Source organism: Scyliorhinus canicula, chromosome 20 (assembly GCF_902713615.1).
Source record: "Scyliorhinus canicula chromosome 20, sScyCan1.1, whole genome shotgun sequence".
Taxonomy (NCBI): domain Eukaryota; kingdom Metazoa; phylum Chordata; class Chondrichthyes; order Carcharhiniformes; family Scyliorhinidae; genus Scyliorhinus; species Scyliorhinus canicula.
Genome location: NC_052165.1, coordinates 62,730,512 through 62,747,185, shown reverse-complemented (window position 1 = coordinate 62,747,185; position 16,674 = coordinate 62,730,512). Strand labels below are relative to the sequence as shown.

The 16,674-nt window shown below is 44.2% G+C and overlaps 1 protein-coding gene across 4 annotated transcripts in view; it reads right to left on the bottom strand.

The window, feature by feature from the left end:
- Positions 1-16,674, bottom strand: part of ptprz1a (protein tyrosine phosphatase receptor type Z1a) — a 256,830-nt gene continuing 240,156 nt past the window's right edge. For all 4 annotated transcript variants that reach the window (XM_038781321.1, XM_038781324.1, XM_038781322.1 and 1 more), the window contains 7 exons: positions 15,454-15,547; positions 15,080-15,153; positions 10,384-10,512; positions 6,428-6,574; positions 2,774-2,916; positions 2,098-2,233; positions 1-300 (listed from right to left, as the gene is read on the bottom strand). In XM_038781321.1, coding sequence (XP_038637249.1) covers positions 154-300; positions 2,098-2,233; positions 2,774-2,916; positions 6,428-6,574; positions 10,384-10,512; positions 15,080-15,153; positions 15,454-15,547 — 870 coding nt within the window. In that variant the 3' untranslated portion in view covers positions 1-153. The remainder of the gene's footprint in view (positions 301-2,097; positions 2,234-2,773; positions 2,917-6,427; positions 6,575-10,383; positions 10,513-15,079; positions 15,154-15,453; positions 15,548-16,674) is intronic.

Sequence of the window (16,674 nt, the reverse complement as noted above, 5' to 3'; positions counted from 1 at the left end):
TTTTTTAAAATATAAAAGGCACCCACAGGCCAATGTCCACTGGTGACACAAAATGGATACCAGGATTTTGCAATGGATACCTGTATAATTAACAAGATCTTAAATAGGGTTGTGTTTTTCTCCTGTGCTGTGTTGAGGATATTCCTTGCACTGTTACACCAGAGACTCCATGCTTTCTGCTCCATTACAGTCATTGGCAGACATGGCCAGGCCATTGGTTTCCAATGTAGTTGCAGGGTTTTCATCTTCTCTTGTGCTGATCAGGCTGAGGACAGCTTTATATAAAAATTGGTACTGATCCTGTGGAGAGAGAACAGGCCTCATTCTTTCTGTAACACTTTTGAGAATCATTGCAACTGGGTCCGAATCTCCCAACACAAAAAGTGATCTTTTCTCTCTCCACTCCAAAACAACATGTTTAGAGTACACAAGCAAGGAGATTATGCTGAACTTGTGTAAGACATTAGTTTCGCCTCAGCTGGTATATTGTAATCCAGCTCTGCGCACTACACTTTATGAAGTTGTTAGAAAGAATGCAGAAAGGATTTATGAGAATGGTTCGAGGACGATGAACTGCAGTTATGAAGATAGATTGGAGAGGTTAAGATTTTACAGAGGTATATAAAATCATGAGGGGTCTGGACAGAGTAGCTAGGGAGAAACTGTTCACCTTCATGAAAGAATTGAGAACAAGAGAGCACAGATTTAAAGTAATTGGTAAAAATAATGAAAAGCGATATGAGGAAATACTCTTTCATGCAGCGAGTAGTTAAGATTTGGAATGCACTGCCTGACGGTGTGATTAGGCAGTTATCTGAAAAGGAATAATGTGCGGGTTACAGGGAAAAGGTGGGAGAATGGAACTAGGTGAGTTGCTCATTAGGGAAATCAGTGGGCCAAATGGCCTCCTTCTGCCTGTAACATTTCTGCGATTATCTAAAAATGCGGAAGGGCTGCTAGTACATGTTCAGTTACTTAATAATGTCAGAGATATATTCAATGACATAAAAAATTCCAATTGTACATTTCCCTCCTTTCAAATGCCACACAAGTTGAAACGAAAATGGTTTAACTCTTTTCATTATGGATAGAGAATTGTTACATGGTGACTTACTGAAAGGTTTTTACATTTTTTTTGCTCAGTATGTATTCTGTAAACTGCTAGCAGTTCACCCATTGTGATGCTCACAGATAACCTGGGCTGAGAACAGAGTGACAGTTTAACTGTCCCCGTGCTGCCTGTGGGAATTCAGGCAAATCAGAGCAATTACGTCTCCCACATATTAAAACAAAAACATAGAAACTAGGAGCAGGAGTAAGCCATTCAAGCCCTTCGAGCCTCCTCCAGCATTCAATATGACCATGACTGATCCTCTATCTCAATGCCATAGTCCCACTTTCTCCCAATATCCGCAACAACTCGAACCCCCATAAGAGATTTGGTTTGAAGGTGCAGCTCCTCCAACAAAGGCCCATCAAACTTAGTTCAGAACATTTCTGTCCCAAGGTATGAATGACCACCACAGCAGTCTGCACCTCAATACCACCCTAAAAGGCAGCACAGAGTCATACAGCACAGAAAAGGTCCTTTGGCCATTGAGTCTGTGCCTGTAAAAGCAACCACTTAATTATTCAAATCCCATTTCCAAGCACTTGTCCATAACCTTGGGATCGCAAGAGCTTCTTATATGTTATGAGAGTCCCCACTCCCATCATCCTCTAGGTAAAAACGTTTTTCCTCACATCCCCTCTAAACCTCCTGCCTCTTAACTTAAATCTATGTCCCCTGGTCAGTGATCCCTCCACCAAGGGGAAAAGTTTCTTCCCGTCTATCTATGCCCTCATAATTTGGTACATCTCAATCATGTCCCCCCTCAGTCTCTGCTCAAGGAATCCAACACATATAATGAGGCCAAAGAAGCAAACACCATCACTGTTCATTCATTGGAACATTCCCTACAAGTGTCCCCCAGACACAGTACAAGGTTACCTTTCCTCTTCCATCAATGCCACGCTTATTCTTAAATATGTTTTGAAAATGTTTTGGCAAAAATATGAGTTAATCCTGCATTTACAAGACAGTGTTTAGTGACTTACAATATCAGTGAAGACGCCAGGCCTCATTAAATTAATCATTTTAGCCACTTGATAAACATCCACCGAGTTTTCACTCTCCAGCTGATGCATCAATTTAGTCAAAGCACAGAAGGTACCAGCTGTTATCCCCCCGTGTCTATTGAAGGAAATAAAAGATGAGCTTTAGATTTTTTTGTACATAGCGGTCAATGATTACACCTTCATATCCAACGTCAGTCTAGTCCAAAGTCAAATTGTCAGTCCAATGAACATTAAAACTTTGTTTCACATCAGAAATGCCTGAGAACCATGCAAGAATTATCAATGTGGATTAAGGCTCGACTGAAGATTCTTGTCCTCTCCCTCAGCCAGCTGTATGGATACTATGTTTAATCATACTGCTGTCAGGAACAGGAAGAGCATTAACAGGTTGGGCCTGAGCGAGGAGCTCCTGTGGCAGCCGACAGACCAGTCACTCAATAGAGTCTATTCAGGTTTCTCCAAATCATGCTTTTCTCACAGAATCAATGAAACACTAAAAGCCAGGTCGAGTACTCCACTCCATTTTGGGGGCTTTGTTAAAAGCAACAACTGGATAAACATGACAGCTTCCATTTCTGATGAGGTGTTTTCATGAAGAGACCTCTGTTGTGTGAGTGGTTTAATGTTAAATAGGTTAACAATGAAAAAGGCTTACTCATCATGGACAATTGTTGGCCCATCCCTTGTAGCAGCTTCTTCTCGTATCACGTTGAGGAGCTCAAAGGTTTTGCTTATCGGACCGTCTGGATTTGGCCACTTTGGAGACTGGTAGTGCCTCACTTCAAGCACATAGTCATCCTGTAGCAGAGGCAATTTTTAAAAACAAAATCATTGTCCATATAGTTCTGTTATTCAATGGCAGAAGGTACGCATCTAATAGAGTGAAATAATGTTTTTTTTTGCTGCACTACCTAAAAGTGGGGCCATCACAGCACACTTGCTTATGAACAGTCAAAACTAATCTTCATGATGCTGTCAAATTCATAGGCTGAAGACTCAGACCTCTGACTTCTGGATTGTGAAATTGCATCTAATTGCGGAATATGTCTCAGGATATTTTTAAGCATAGTGATACAATTTGATGTATTGCAAACTTCACTGCAATTCCAATTAGAGGAAAAATATATTCTAATAATGCTGTTGACCTACCTTGAAAAGAAGTCACTACATTAACACATGCTCAGACAGATGCCTCTCATTCAAATGAGCCTTTTTCAGTGAATAGGGTAATATTCCAAAAAGTGTTCTATCTGTAAACTTTAAGGGTTGTCCACTTCTTGTCTCTCGCTCATCCTTGATTGCCACCACTCCATCAATTGGAGCCCTGCCTCCAGCTGCTTTGCATTCATTAGCCTCTTTAACATAACAAAGCATCCGAGGTATTTCACAGGAACGATAACAAAATTTTATGCTAAAGGCACATAAAGAGCTATTAGAACAGGCTATCTAAAGCTTGGTCAAAGCTTTTAAGGAGTCACGTAGAGGAGAAAATATGGATGCAGAGGTTTAGGGAGCTAATTGCAGAGCTGAGGGCCTTGGTAAACATAGAAAAGAGCAGGAGCAGGCCAGTCAGCCCTCTGAGCCTGCTCTGCCATTCAACATGATCATGGCTGATGCTTTGTCTCAACGCCATTCTCCCCATATCCCTTGACACCCTTTGGGCGGCAGGGTGGCAGAGTGGTTAGCACTGCTGTCTCACAGCGCCAGGGACCTGGGATCAATTCTGACCATGGGTGATTGTGTGGAGTTTGCACTTTCTCCCCATGTCTGCCTGGATTTTCTCCGGGTGCTCTGATTTCCTCCCACAGTCCAAAGATGAGTAGGTGGATTGGCTAAACTTCCCCTTGGTGGTGCTAGGGTTGGGGATTGGGCCTACCTAGGGTGCTCTTTCAGAGGGTCAGTGCAGACTCGAGGGGCCGAATGGCCTCTTTCTGCACTATAGGGATTCTATTCTATAACACCTGAAACCCTTACAGTCTAAAAATCTACCTATTTCCTTCTTAGTTGAAGGGATGGCCACCTGGAGTGCCAAACATTGGGGATGTGCAGGAGGCCAGAACTGGATCATCTTTGGTTCTTTTACTTGCTCTTGTTGGGAACAAAAGAATCTGATTGAAATTAAGCACCAGTTTTAAACAATAAACATTGGGCGGCACAGTGGCGCAATGGTTAGCACTGTCTCCTCACGGCGCCGAGGACCCGGGTTCAATCCCGGCTCCAGGTCACTGCCCGTGTGGAGTTTGCACATTCTCCTCGTGTCTGCATGGGTCTCACCCCCACAACCCAAAGATGTGCAGGGTAGGTGAATAGAAATTGAACAAAAACATTTGCACCCCAATATATTAGATTTTCTCTGCTGGGGTGGGTGAGAATCACAGAGAAGGAAATGAATGGTGATCACTAATGGAAACAGATGAACGCACAAGTAACCACACATTTAATCATACAGTCATGGGAGATGATGGTCATAGTAGTCATAGTTAATGAACCTCATTCAACAAAAGATGTTTTTAACGAAACCTGCTATTTTTAATTGCCCGCCTCTAAGAAGCTGCTCTTTACCCTTTCTCTCCTGTTTCATGTAATTCTTCCAGATCGGAGCTCTGGAATTCAGAAATAAAAACAGAGAATGCTGGAAATACTCAGCAGGACAGGCAGCATTATGGAGCTCTGAGAGGTTACAGGCCTGAAATGTTAACCATGTTTCTCTCATTACTGAATCCTTGCTGGGTTATGGTTGCGCGTGGGCTGGACTGTGTATTTACCTTCCCCAGGATTAGTAACATCAGTTAGATGGAGGGAGGGCAGGTGATTTATCTGGTTGTGGAAGACGTCGCGAGTGAAATTGTTCCAACGGCATGCAGCCCACCACACAGCCCACCCATCACGGCCAATAATCATGCCCTCTGCTCCAACCAAACGTCAGTCGGCTAGTTCAGCTCAGACTCCGAAACAAACACAGGGGACCTCTTCCTTCTGTAAGGCTCAAAATGCTGTATTCTCATGATCGCCCACTATTCTGCTTCAGGGATATGCCAGAAAAGGCGGCTTCCCCAAATTGCTTTCAACTGATAGTTGTGAGGACAATGGTTGGCATGTAGCTCAGTGGTTATCACGGTTTCTTTCCAGCGCCAGGGTCCCGGGTTCGACTCCCAGTGTGGGTCACTGTCTGTGCGGACTCTGTACGTTTTGCCCATGTCTGTGTGGATTTCCTCTCACAAGTCCCAAAAGACATGCTGTTAGGTGACTTGGACATTCTGAATTCTCCATCTGTGTACCCAAACAGGCGCCGGAACGTGGCGACTAGGGGCTTTTCACAGTAACTTCACTGCAGTGTTAATGTAAGCCTAATTGTGACAATAATAAAGATTATTATTATCAATGGTGTGAAGAATGGCCAAGACAGAGACTGATGTGCAGATATCTCATTTTCTAATACACGTCATGATGCAGTCAGCTAGGAGAATGTGCTTGCTCTGAGCTCTTGACCATTTGGTGGAAAGATCTACCGGCAGCGGAAGCCAGATTAAAAATTAACCAACAACAGAAATATGCTGAAAGACTCAGAAGAACAGGTGGCATCGTCAGGAAGGAACAAGTCAGATCATGTTTCAGATGTAAACCCTTCCTCAAAAAATAATGAGCAGCAAGACAGGGGAGGGGGCAGAACACATAGGTTCCTATAAAATGTGCTGGTTGGAGTTTAAGAAATGGTAAGGAGTAGATGGAGGCATTCTGAGAGAAATAAAAGATATCAGACAGTGCGAGAAGAGCTGAATGGAACAGAAGAGCAGTAATTGGCAAAGTACAGCAAGCATCAGTAACTCAGGAATTCAGTGGGTGAAAAATAAACACAGGTCACCAGTAAAGTTGCTGACCACCTTGCCTAGTTATTAACTTAACCGAAAGAGAAAATACTGGACAATCACAGCAGGTCTCACAGCATCTGTGGAGAGAGAAAGGAGCAAACGTTTCGAGTCTGGATGACACTTTGTCGAAGCCGATTCCCTTCTCTCTCCACAGATGCTGTCAGCTGCTGAGATTGTCCAGTATTTTCTATTTTCGATTCCGGTTCCAGCATCCACAATAGTATGGTTTATCAACTTAACCAGATGTTTTCAAATTACAAATAAAAATACTTAAAATGTTATGGTGGTGCAGAATAAATGGTTTTGTTTCAACCTATTAATAGTACTTATTGTAAAAGTAATACCTTATTAGAGCCTGTTTTCTGAGATGAACTACATTACACCAGCCTCGGAACTGAATCACTCCTCCCTTCCTGGCTCACTAATCTTTGGTATTTTACCTGCGTTGCTTCCAGAATGAAATCCTGGATGACGAGCTGTTCCTCATTGGAAAGACAGAGATGGCTCTGGTTGATCAGGCTCACTGTAAATGCTTCACAATTCATTGGTTCGTCCTTCCTTGGCCAGTACACCGATTCATTCTCAGCCTACAAAACAACAACCACATGGTGTTTAGATTCACATAAATATCTCACTGGCCGCTTACAGATAAAGGTTAAGAACTTGTACTACAACCAGCATTTTGGTGAAGACCTTCTCTCGGAGGTGCAGGAAGACAGCCAGGAAACAAATCAAAATATGAGTAGAACTGAATAAATTCTTACTCTAACCTGCTGATGATGCTCCGCTGTAGTGTTGTCCTAGTCAAGCCAAGCATTAGTCAATCCATTGTCAAGTAATGGCTGCACTTATTTTTGCCTTTCATGTTTTCAAGGCACGGGCAGCACGGTGGCGCAGTGATTAGCATTGCCACCCACGGCGCTGACGACCCAGGTTCGAATCCCAGCTCTGGGTCACTGTCCGTGTGGAGCTTGCACATTCTCCCCGTGTCTGCGTGGGTCTTTCCCTCACAACCCAAAGATGTGGAGGGTAGGTGGATTGGCCATGCTTTTGACCATTTGGTGGAAATTGGAAAAAATGAATTGGGTAATCTAAATTTATTTTTTTTAAATGTTTTCAAGGTACTCTTCCTACTGGCTCAAAGGGCTGTGGGTTCAGTCCTGTTCCAGTGAGTTGAGCACAGAAACTGAGATTGAGGGAGCACTACACTTCTGGAGGTACTATATTTCAAATGAGATATTAAACTGAGGCCCGTCTGCCTTGTCAAGTGGCTTCCATTATCACTGAGCCAATATCACTGAATTACAATCCCAGTCCGAACCCCCAACAGAGTGGCTGAGGTAATGGATGGAAACCGTAATATTTTAGTTTATTTTGGAAGACTGTGCAGAAAGAATATTTCGCTCCGGGAGTGATTGCATGAAGAAATATAGAGATTTTGTATTTTAAAACAAAACTTATTAACACAATATTAAACTCTTTAACATCACACCAGAAAATAGCTTATAATTACCCCTTAAACACTCCCTGGCCACCCCCCACCAGTCCCCCAGCCCTCACGGAAGCCTACCCAGCCAGCAGCACGGCTCCCGGCTGACTTGGACAGCACTGACACACTCCGCAGCCAACAAGCCGGGTTCCTGACCGCTGAGGCCACAAGTGAATCGCGCCTACAAGAACTCAGCCCATCGGCGGTGGTGAATTGCGAAGGCCCTGGAGAACAGAGGGTCAGGCTCGCTAATGATATGCCAGGGTGCTTAAACGCCGCCTTGCGAGCGACGCATTTACGTCATGTTCAAGGTGCCGGAGGACCCCGATTTGGTGTCAAACCGGTGCCTACTGCGATTTTGACGGCGGAGGCTATTCTCCGTCCAATCACGTTTTGCTATTTATGCATGGCGAGGAATTTGAGACTTTCCCAAGGGAATCATAATATTGTAGAATTTACAGTGCAGAAGGAAGGCATTCAGCTCATCGAGTCTGCACCTGCACTTGGAAAGAGTACCCTACTTAAGCGCACACCTCCATCCTATCCCTGGTAACCCAGTAACCCCATCTAACCTTTTGGACATTAAGGGGCAATTTAGCATGGCCAATCCACCTAACCTGCACATCCTTGGACTGTGGGAGAAAACCGCAGCACCTGGAGGAAACCCACACAGACACCGGGAGAAAGTGCAAACTCCACACAGAAAATCTCCCAAGGAGGGAATTGAATTTGTGGCCCTGGAGCTGTGAGGCAGCAGACTTAACCACTGTGCCATCGTGCCATCCCGCTTTGGGCCATCATTGCAAGTGGGCAGCCAGATAGCAAAGTCCCATGGCTGGCCAACACCCCCCCCCCCCCCCCGCACTGCAAAATAAGCCCTACACCCACCCCCCATGCACCGCAAAGCAGCCTCCACCCTCCCCACATCGCAAAGCAGCCCCTATCCCAGATTGCTTGTGTGTCAAATACGGGGTGTGACCAGACCCATCCTGCCCCAGGTACTCCCTAATTGTGAGACCCCCAGGTCTCTCTTTTACCAAGTAAAAGCATTCCAATGACTAAGTGCATCGTAATCACTCAAGCCTGTGATTGCAATGCAATTACCGCTCTTTGATATGGTTGATGTTTGTATACATTGGGATTTCAGCACTTAATACTCACTCATCCATGAATGGAGATGAATGAATCAAGGCTGCAGCTGGTTTGTGGAAGCTGGTAATCATAGCCCACAACTAAAAAGGAATGGATGGCTTGTAGCTAATAGATCTGCGGGGTTGCAGCGCAGGTCACATGTGTTCTCCTTTGAGGAATGGACACATGGTAAGTGTGTAATATTTTTCAGTGCCTCTGCCTGGAATGCTCTCTAGCTTTCAGGTAGGGGTTTATTTTCTGTGACGGGACAGAATTTGTTGGGGGGGGGTCCTTCTAGTCAGGGGGCCCCTGTAGTCAGGGGTGCCCATGTGTCCCTGGGACTCAATCATTCATGGGGTCTGTGGGAGGAGCATGTGGAGGGGGGTGGTCTTGTCGGGGTGGGGTGGGCAGATAGTAAATTGTGAGTGGGCGGGGGGAAGGGTGGCCCTCGGATGGAATTTGGGGACAACTTCCCTAAGAGGTTACCCCCTTGGTCCACTGAGGGGTCCACCAAGTCAGGACCACATTAGTAAATCCAGAAGTGATCCGCACCCATATGATTCCTGGCCCAGAGGACTAAAGAATTATGGAGGGCCGGAGAATAGGGTGCTGGGCCCGCTAAATGGATGCAAATGAGTCTTTAGGGCCCATTTATATTTATTTACATCCTTTCATTGGCACACAGTCGTGAACCTCGATCCCAGCGCCAGTGGGGTGTGGGAGCATTGCAGGTGCCAATTCCAATCTTCCTCCAACACCCGATTCTCCATCCTATCGGAAAACATGCTTCAGACATTCCGGGCGGAGAATCCAGCCCTTTATTTGTGGACTAAGTGTCTGCCAGATCAGAACTCAACTCAAAAACCTTCTCAAAATGTCTGAATAGCTTAATAGCCACCCAGTAATGACATCATCTTCCCCAAGCTGAGAACACATTAACTCCCCAAGCACTTCCCCTAGTCAAACATCAGTGCATTAGCCCAGGCTTTTTACTCTGGTCAGTTTGACCTCTGGCTCCTAAAACCTTTCTGGTCTTGCCAAACAAGATTCCTTTAAAAACATGACTACTGCAGTCAAACACACACTATCCCAGGTTTTTAACCTTTAAATTACAAATTTTTTATAATTCAATATATATAAAATCCTGCATTCATCATAACAGACTATCTGGTAATTTACCCTTATATTCTGTGTCTCCCATTCCCCTCAGCAGAGGAATTGCACAAGTACTGAGAAATCTTGGGTGGGATTTTCTGTTGGAGGGATCCTCTGCTTCGCCGGCAGTGCACTCACGCCCGCGGATTCCCCGATGGCGTGGGGATGGCCACAATGGGAAACCCCATTGGCCGGCTGCCGGGACGGAGGATCGTGCTGCCGGTGAGGGTCGCGCCGCACCAGCAAGCGGGTCTGGCGGGGCGGAGAATCCCGCCCCTTGTTTCCACAATTCTTCTGTCAAAGATCCAGTGGGTGAACAGGTGTTTATTTTTTGGTGAATATTGCACACAGAGAGGGCACTGGTCAGAAGGAGGGAAAAAACACTTGCTTCTGTTTCCCCAATAATATGCCAATGACTGAATCTCATCTCATTCTGGTACCGTACTGTCATTGCACAAGATGGCATGTAGAGTACATAAATGAAAGGTGCTACCGAGGCAAAGTTTAATCATCAGTCACAATTTCCCATTGGGTTATGTCGCCGAATCTGGTGAAAACATATAAGAGTTGGCTCTCACAATTCTAAATTAGAATATGCCAACATAAAATGAGACTCCATACCGTCCCTTGGTTATCTGGTAACATGACAATAATTTGAGCGTTGTAGTCCCAAATCATTTTCCAGAAGTCCCTTGTGGTATGTGGCAGTGGATGTTGGGTAATGATGAACTCGTTACTTTGATGAAATCCCTGGAATTAAATGCAAAGCAAGGTATAAATGCACAAGAATGATCTCCAGAATTCAAATCCAGCAGTCACATTCAGCACATCCAAAAAACGACAAAAGCAGAACAAAATGAGATCAAGAAGATCCAATGCTGGGACTGTGGGGACCTCCAAACAGCTGGCAGCCATGCATTTAGGCAGTGTTATACGTTGGAGTACAATCTTTGGTGCTTGGGACTGTGTTAGAGCTTTCAATACACCAGTGCATGACTGAGGGAGTGATGCACTGCTGAAGGTACCATATTTCATATCAGGCCTCGCATCGAGGATCCCATCTGCCCTCAATTCCCTTGTCGATCGAAAGTCTATCGAACTCAACTTACAGCTTTCTGGGAAAGAGAATGCCACAGACTAACAACCAGCAGAGAAATAAATTCTCCTCAGCTCAGTCCGAAATGGGAGACCCCTAATTTTAAACTGTGTCCCCAAGTTCTAGACTCCCCCATAAGAGGAAACATCCTCCAAGGACCCATCCTGTCAAGTCCTCTCAAAATCTTATATGCTTCGATAAAATCACCCCTTCGACCATCCTATTATATAAGAGACAGAAACTGTACACAGTAGTGCCTACCTAAGGTCCTGGATAGCTGTAGCTAAATTTGTCTACTCGATTCCATTTGCAATAAATAACAACATTCTATTTTTCATCCTAATCACTTACACTAATCTTTTTGCAAATCCCTCTGTACCATAGAGTTCTGCAGTCTCAGTCCAGTAAAATAATATACTGGGGGCAATTTAACGGGACAGAAACAGAGGCCCGTTTCGGGCATGTTCAGCAGGGTGTTTCTAAGCTCTGCAGACCTCGGTACTGAACAGCACTTTGCTGGCTTTCTTTTGGCCTGCCTCGGCGGGAACGCCCCTCCACCACACCCAAGGTCCCTCTGAACCTCGATGTTTCCCAGGGTCCTGCTGTTTATCATGTATTCCCTTGCCTTGTTTGCACTGCCCAAGTGCAGCACCTCCACATATCTGGATTGAATTCCATTTTGCCACTGATCAGCCCATCTGACCAGCTTGTACTTATCCGCCTGTAAGCAAAGGCTATTCTCCTCACTATTTCTCTACCAATTTTCATACCATCCGCAAACTTACTGATCAGCCACTGTGCTACCCCAAATTGTGGAAGATCACAACCAACGTATCTACTATCCTTGCAGCCACTTCTTTTAAGACCCTCGGATGAAAGCCATCAGGCCCAGGGGCCTTGTTAACCTTTAGTTTTAAAATATTTCCCAGTATCGTATCCCTAGTGATTGTATTGAGTTCCTCCTTCACTTTTACTTCTTGATTTTAAAATTTTTCTTTTTATAAAATATTTTATTGAGGTATTTGTGATTTTATAACAATAACAGAACAAACAGTGCACATACAAATATAAACATAGTGCAAAGGCCGTCTTCCGCCCTCACAGGTCCCACCTTTCTTCCCTTTTGCTGACAGTTAATTTTCTCTAACGAAGTCGACGAATGGCTGCCACCTCCGGGTGAACCCTAACATTGACCCTCTCAGGGCGAACTTGATTTTCTCCAGACAGAGAAAGCTAGCCATGTTAGTGAGCCAGGTCTCTGACTTCGGGGGCTTTGAGTCCCTCCAAGCTAATAGTATCCGTCTCCGGGCTACCAGGGAGGCAAAGGCCAGAACGTCTGCCTCTTTCTCCTCCTGGATTCCCGGATCTTCCGACACTCCAAAAATCGCCACCTCTGGACTCGGTGCCACCCTTGCTTTTAACACCTTGGACTTGACATCTGCAAACCCCTGCCAAAATCTCCTCAGCTTCGGGCATGCCCAGAATGTATGAACATGGCTCGCTGGTCCTCCCGCACACCTTGTACACCTGTCTTCTATCCCAAAGAACCTGCTCATCCGGGCCACTGTCATGTGAGCCCGGTGAACAACCTAGAATTGTATCAGGCTGATCCTGGCGCATGATGTGGACGCATTGACTCTACTCAACGCATCTGCCCAGAGACCATCCTCTATCTCTCCTCCTAACTCCTCTTCCAATTTGTGTTTCAGCTCGTAGGTCTGTGTTTCCTCTGACCCCATGAGTTCTTTATGGATGTTGATTTTCAAATTTTAATAGTAGGTTTTTGTGAAGGCAAATATAATGCTTCCATTCAATGCTGCCATCATTTCCTTATTTCCCCATTATATATTCCCCATTCTGACCCTCTAAAGGATCAACCTTGTTGAGGGGTTGGTTTAGCACAGGGCTAAATCGCTGGCTTTGAAAGCAGACCAAGGCAAGCCAGCAGATCGGTTCAATTCCCGTACCAGCCTCCCCGAACAGGCGCCGGAATGTGGCGACTAGGGGCTTTTCACAGTAACTTCATTTGAAGCCGACTTGTGACAATAAGCGATTTTCATTTCATTTCATTTCAGTTACTTCTTTGCTTGTCAAGTATTTGCAGAAACTTTTACTATCTTTTTTTATATTCTAGGTAGTTTTCTTTCATACTCTAATTTCTCCCCCTTACATTTTCAGTCATTCTTGGCGGATTTCTAAAATCTGTCAAATCTATCACTAATCTTTGCAGCAATTAACCTTTTTTTCCAATTTGATACTACGGTTAATTTCCTCAGTTAGCCATGTGTGGTGCATCCTTCTCAGAGAGCCTTTCTTTCTCAATGAAATATATTTTTTCTGAGAGTTATGGAATATCTCCTTAAAATGTCTGCCACTGTTTCCCTGCTGTCCCATCTTTCAACCTATTTTCCCAGTTCATCTTAGCAAATTCTGACTTCATGCCCTTCTAATTACCTTCATTTAAGCTTAAAACATGAATTTGTTTTAGATCCGCACCCTTGAACTGAATGTGAAATTCTATCTTTTTATGATCATTGTTGTCTGGAGGCTCATTTACTGTGGGGTCATTAACTAATCCTGTCTCATTGCACATTGCCAGGTCTAAAATACACTCTATGAACTCACCTCCAGGCTACCATTCTTAATATGATTCATCCAATCTAAATCAAGATTAAAATCATGCATGTTTATTATAGTACCCTTCTTCCAAGCCCTCATTATTTCTATCTATTTACTCTGTCCTATAGTGTAGCCATTGTTAGAAGGCCTGTAGACTACTTCCCACAATTGCTATTTCTTATCTTTGCTCAAATCGATTCTACACATTGATTTGTGATCAATACCTCTCACTACCATTATAATAGCATCCTTAATTAACAGAGCTACCCCCTCACGTTTTCCTAATTTCCTGTCCTTCAAAAATGTCAAATAGCCTGGAATATTTAGGTTGCAACCTTAGTCACCTTGCAACCATGTCTCTGAAATGGCTACCAAGTCATACATATTTATCTCTGTTTGTGCTATTAATTCATCTGTTTTGTTATGAATGCTGCATTCAGATACACCATGTCGTCTCAGTGAGGATCAGTAAAATTAATGTTTTCTTCCAATCAATTCCAGAATTCGTAGAAAAGGAAATCAAATGCATGAGGCAAGAACAAGAGTGCAACCACAGATTAGTTGCTAAATGTAATCTGACTAAGTGTTTTCAGACATCAACAAGGGGATCAGGGGTTATGGTGAGAAAGCAGGAGAATGGGGATGAGAAAAATATCAGTTATGATTGAATGGCGGAGCAGATTTGATGGGCCGAGTGGCCTAATTCTGCTCCTATGTCTATGGTCTAACATTCACTTTCAGATTAGGTGGATAAGTTGAGCTGAGTCATTGATCTCTCCTTCTCTCAAGTGTAAATCAACGTCTGTTCTCTAACCAGTTGCACACTAGGGTGCTTACTCCTTCTTATGATGTATGTTGGAGTGTCTGTCATTGCAGAGAAGCCCAGATTTCCAGAAGGAGTAAAATCTGTCAAGATCCATACTTTGTTTGATCGCTGCTTAGAAACAACCACTGGTGTTGCTGAGAGATATCCATGCTGTGGTCTATGAGCTCATTTCACCCTTATGAAACTCTTGCTGGGTTCAAATTTCTGCTCAGTTTCAGTTCCTTAAACATCCTAGACCTGGAAGACTAGTAATTGCTGATTCCTGGTTGCATTCCTTCAGGAGGAGAAGGATTAAGACGGCAAGGATGAAACATCCAAATCTTTAAGCTTTGAGAAGTGAGGAGCTTGCATTTTGTGAATGATTGACAGTTCTGCCTACTGATAAGGAGGCCGCTCATTGCTACGTGCCCACTCCCACCACCTGGTCTATACCTGCACAATCTATGGGCGGCATGGTAACACAGTGGTTAGCACTGTTGCTTCCAAGTGCCGGGGTCTCAGGTTCGATTCCCGGCTTGGGTCACTGTCTGTGCAGAGTCTGCACACTCTCTCCATATCTGCGTGGGTTTCCTCCGGATGCTCCAGTTTCCTCTCACAACTCCCGAAAGACGTGCTTGTCAGGTGATTTGGACATTTTGAATTCTCCCTCCGTGTACCCAAACAGGTGCCAGAGTGTGGCAACTAGGGGATTTTCACAGTAACTTCATTGCAGTGTTAATGTAAGCCTACTTGTGACAATAAAGATTATTATTATTATTGAACCAATACAGACTTACCGAAATGTAAGAGGCGTTGATGTAATCGGCACCCTCCACATTTGTTGTTGAGAGTCCAACTCTTGATCTCTCCACTAGAATATAAAAAAAAGCCACTTATGGTTCCAATGATAATCAGCTATGATACTGACTGGCTCCCTTGTAAAGGTTCAGGATTTCAAAATTCTCGTGGGAAAGCGGATGCCAACAGCACACACTACGGTCCGATACGGCGGAAATCTATGGTACTATACAGGAATTTTCCATAAAGCCATTTAGTGCCCACATGGTATGGTTATATAGCAGAGGAAACTGCAAAACTGGTACTTTCTGCAATTTACAAACCTTCTTAAATAACTTAAATAAGCTTTCAAAAACTTGACCTTCCAACCTACCAGGAATGATGGAAGAATTTCTGTTCTTGTCTCTATTGCACTGCTTCAGTGCTGTAGAATAATCACACTGCTTAGCATGGGGCTGGCTTACCAACTGTTGAGAGAAATGAAGAGAAATGCAGAGTTGGTATCCTCAACGTGAATATATAAAATGGATTTGAATTTGAACTCCATCCCCTTTAAACTGTAATCTCTGATTCTGAGATCAACTCAACTCTTGTTCCCAGTTTCCGGCTCCCTGATTATTGAATCTCCGACAACATCAAACTTTATTCTGCAAATTCAGATGTCTTCTTAAGGCGCTAATGCACACTAGGGTATACTCATGTATGGACCTGCAACAACTCCCTTCCACCATGATAAACAGACACGTCGTCATTATTTTAGGTTTGCATTCAATTCATGCATGAGATTCAAAAGTTAGGATTTAGAACAATTTCTGTTGCAGAACCTGCTCTGAAAGCTGGAGCAGTTCCATAACAGCATTCTGACTTACATTGCTATTACGATCCCAGACCTGGCCCCAACCATGGCTAGGATACTGGACCAAAACCAATATCTTAGTTTATTTGTAAGACTGTACAGAAAGAATGATTCACTCCAGGAGTGGTTGCATGAAGAAATAGGGCTTTGGTATTTTAAAACAGAACTTTATTATGAATACAATATTAAACTCTTCACCTTCACACCGAAAAAAAACCGCTTACAATTACCCCTTAACACTATTGCTCAATTTCCCATTAAACAACAAGAAAAGAAACATATAGCCTGCAATCCATCTTATAATCAGCATGGGACACAGTAAGACTTGCTTCACAGAACGGATTTGGACTCCTGTTAGAACACCTTCAGATTGGCTGAATATCTTCAAATAGTTATTTCGACTGGCTTATTTCAGCCTCTTCCGAGTCTTCAAGCCAGACTGCTCGGCTTTAAAATATGATTACTTTTTTAAACTATTCTACCAGGAAAGAAAACTGCCTTTACTTCTGGTCTAAAAAAATGGGTTGCCAGATCGGGGGCGGGACTCTCGCAACCCGCGCTGGGTCGGAGAATCCCTGGGCCAGTTGCGATTCGCACGCCGCCGACCTGACGCCGGTCCGCCGATTCGCAGCGATGGTTGGGGGCCACCCTATTTGGTCCCCCCCCCGGGCGATTCTCCGCCCGGGATGGGCCGAGTGGCCGCCAAGAAAGCCCGAGTCCCGCCGGCGCCATTTACAT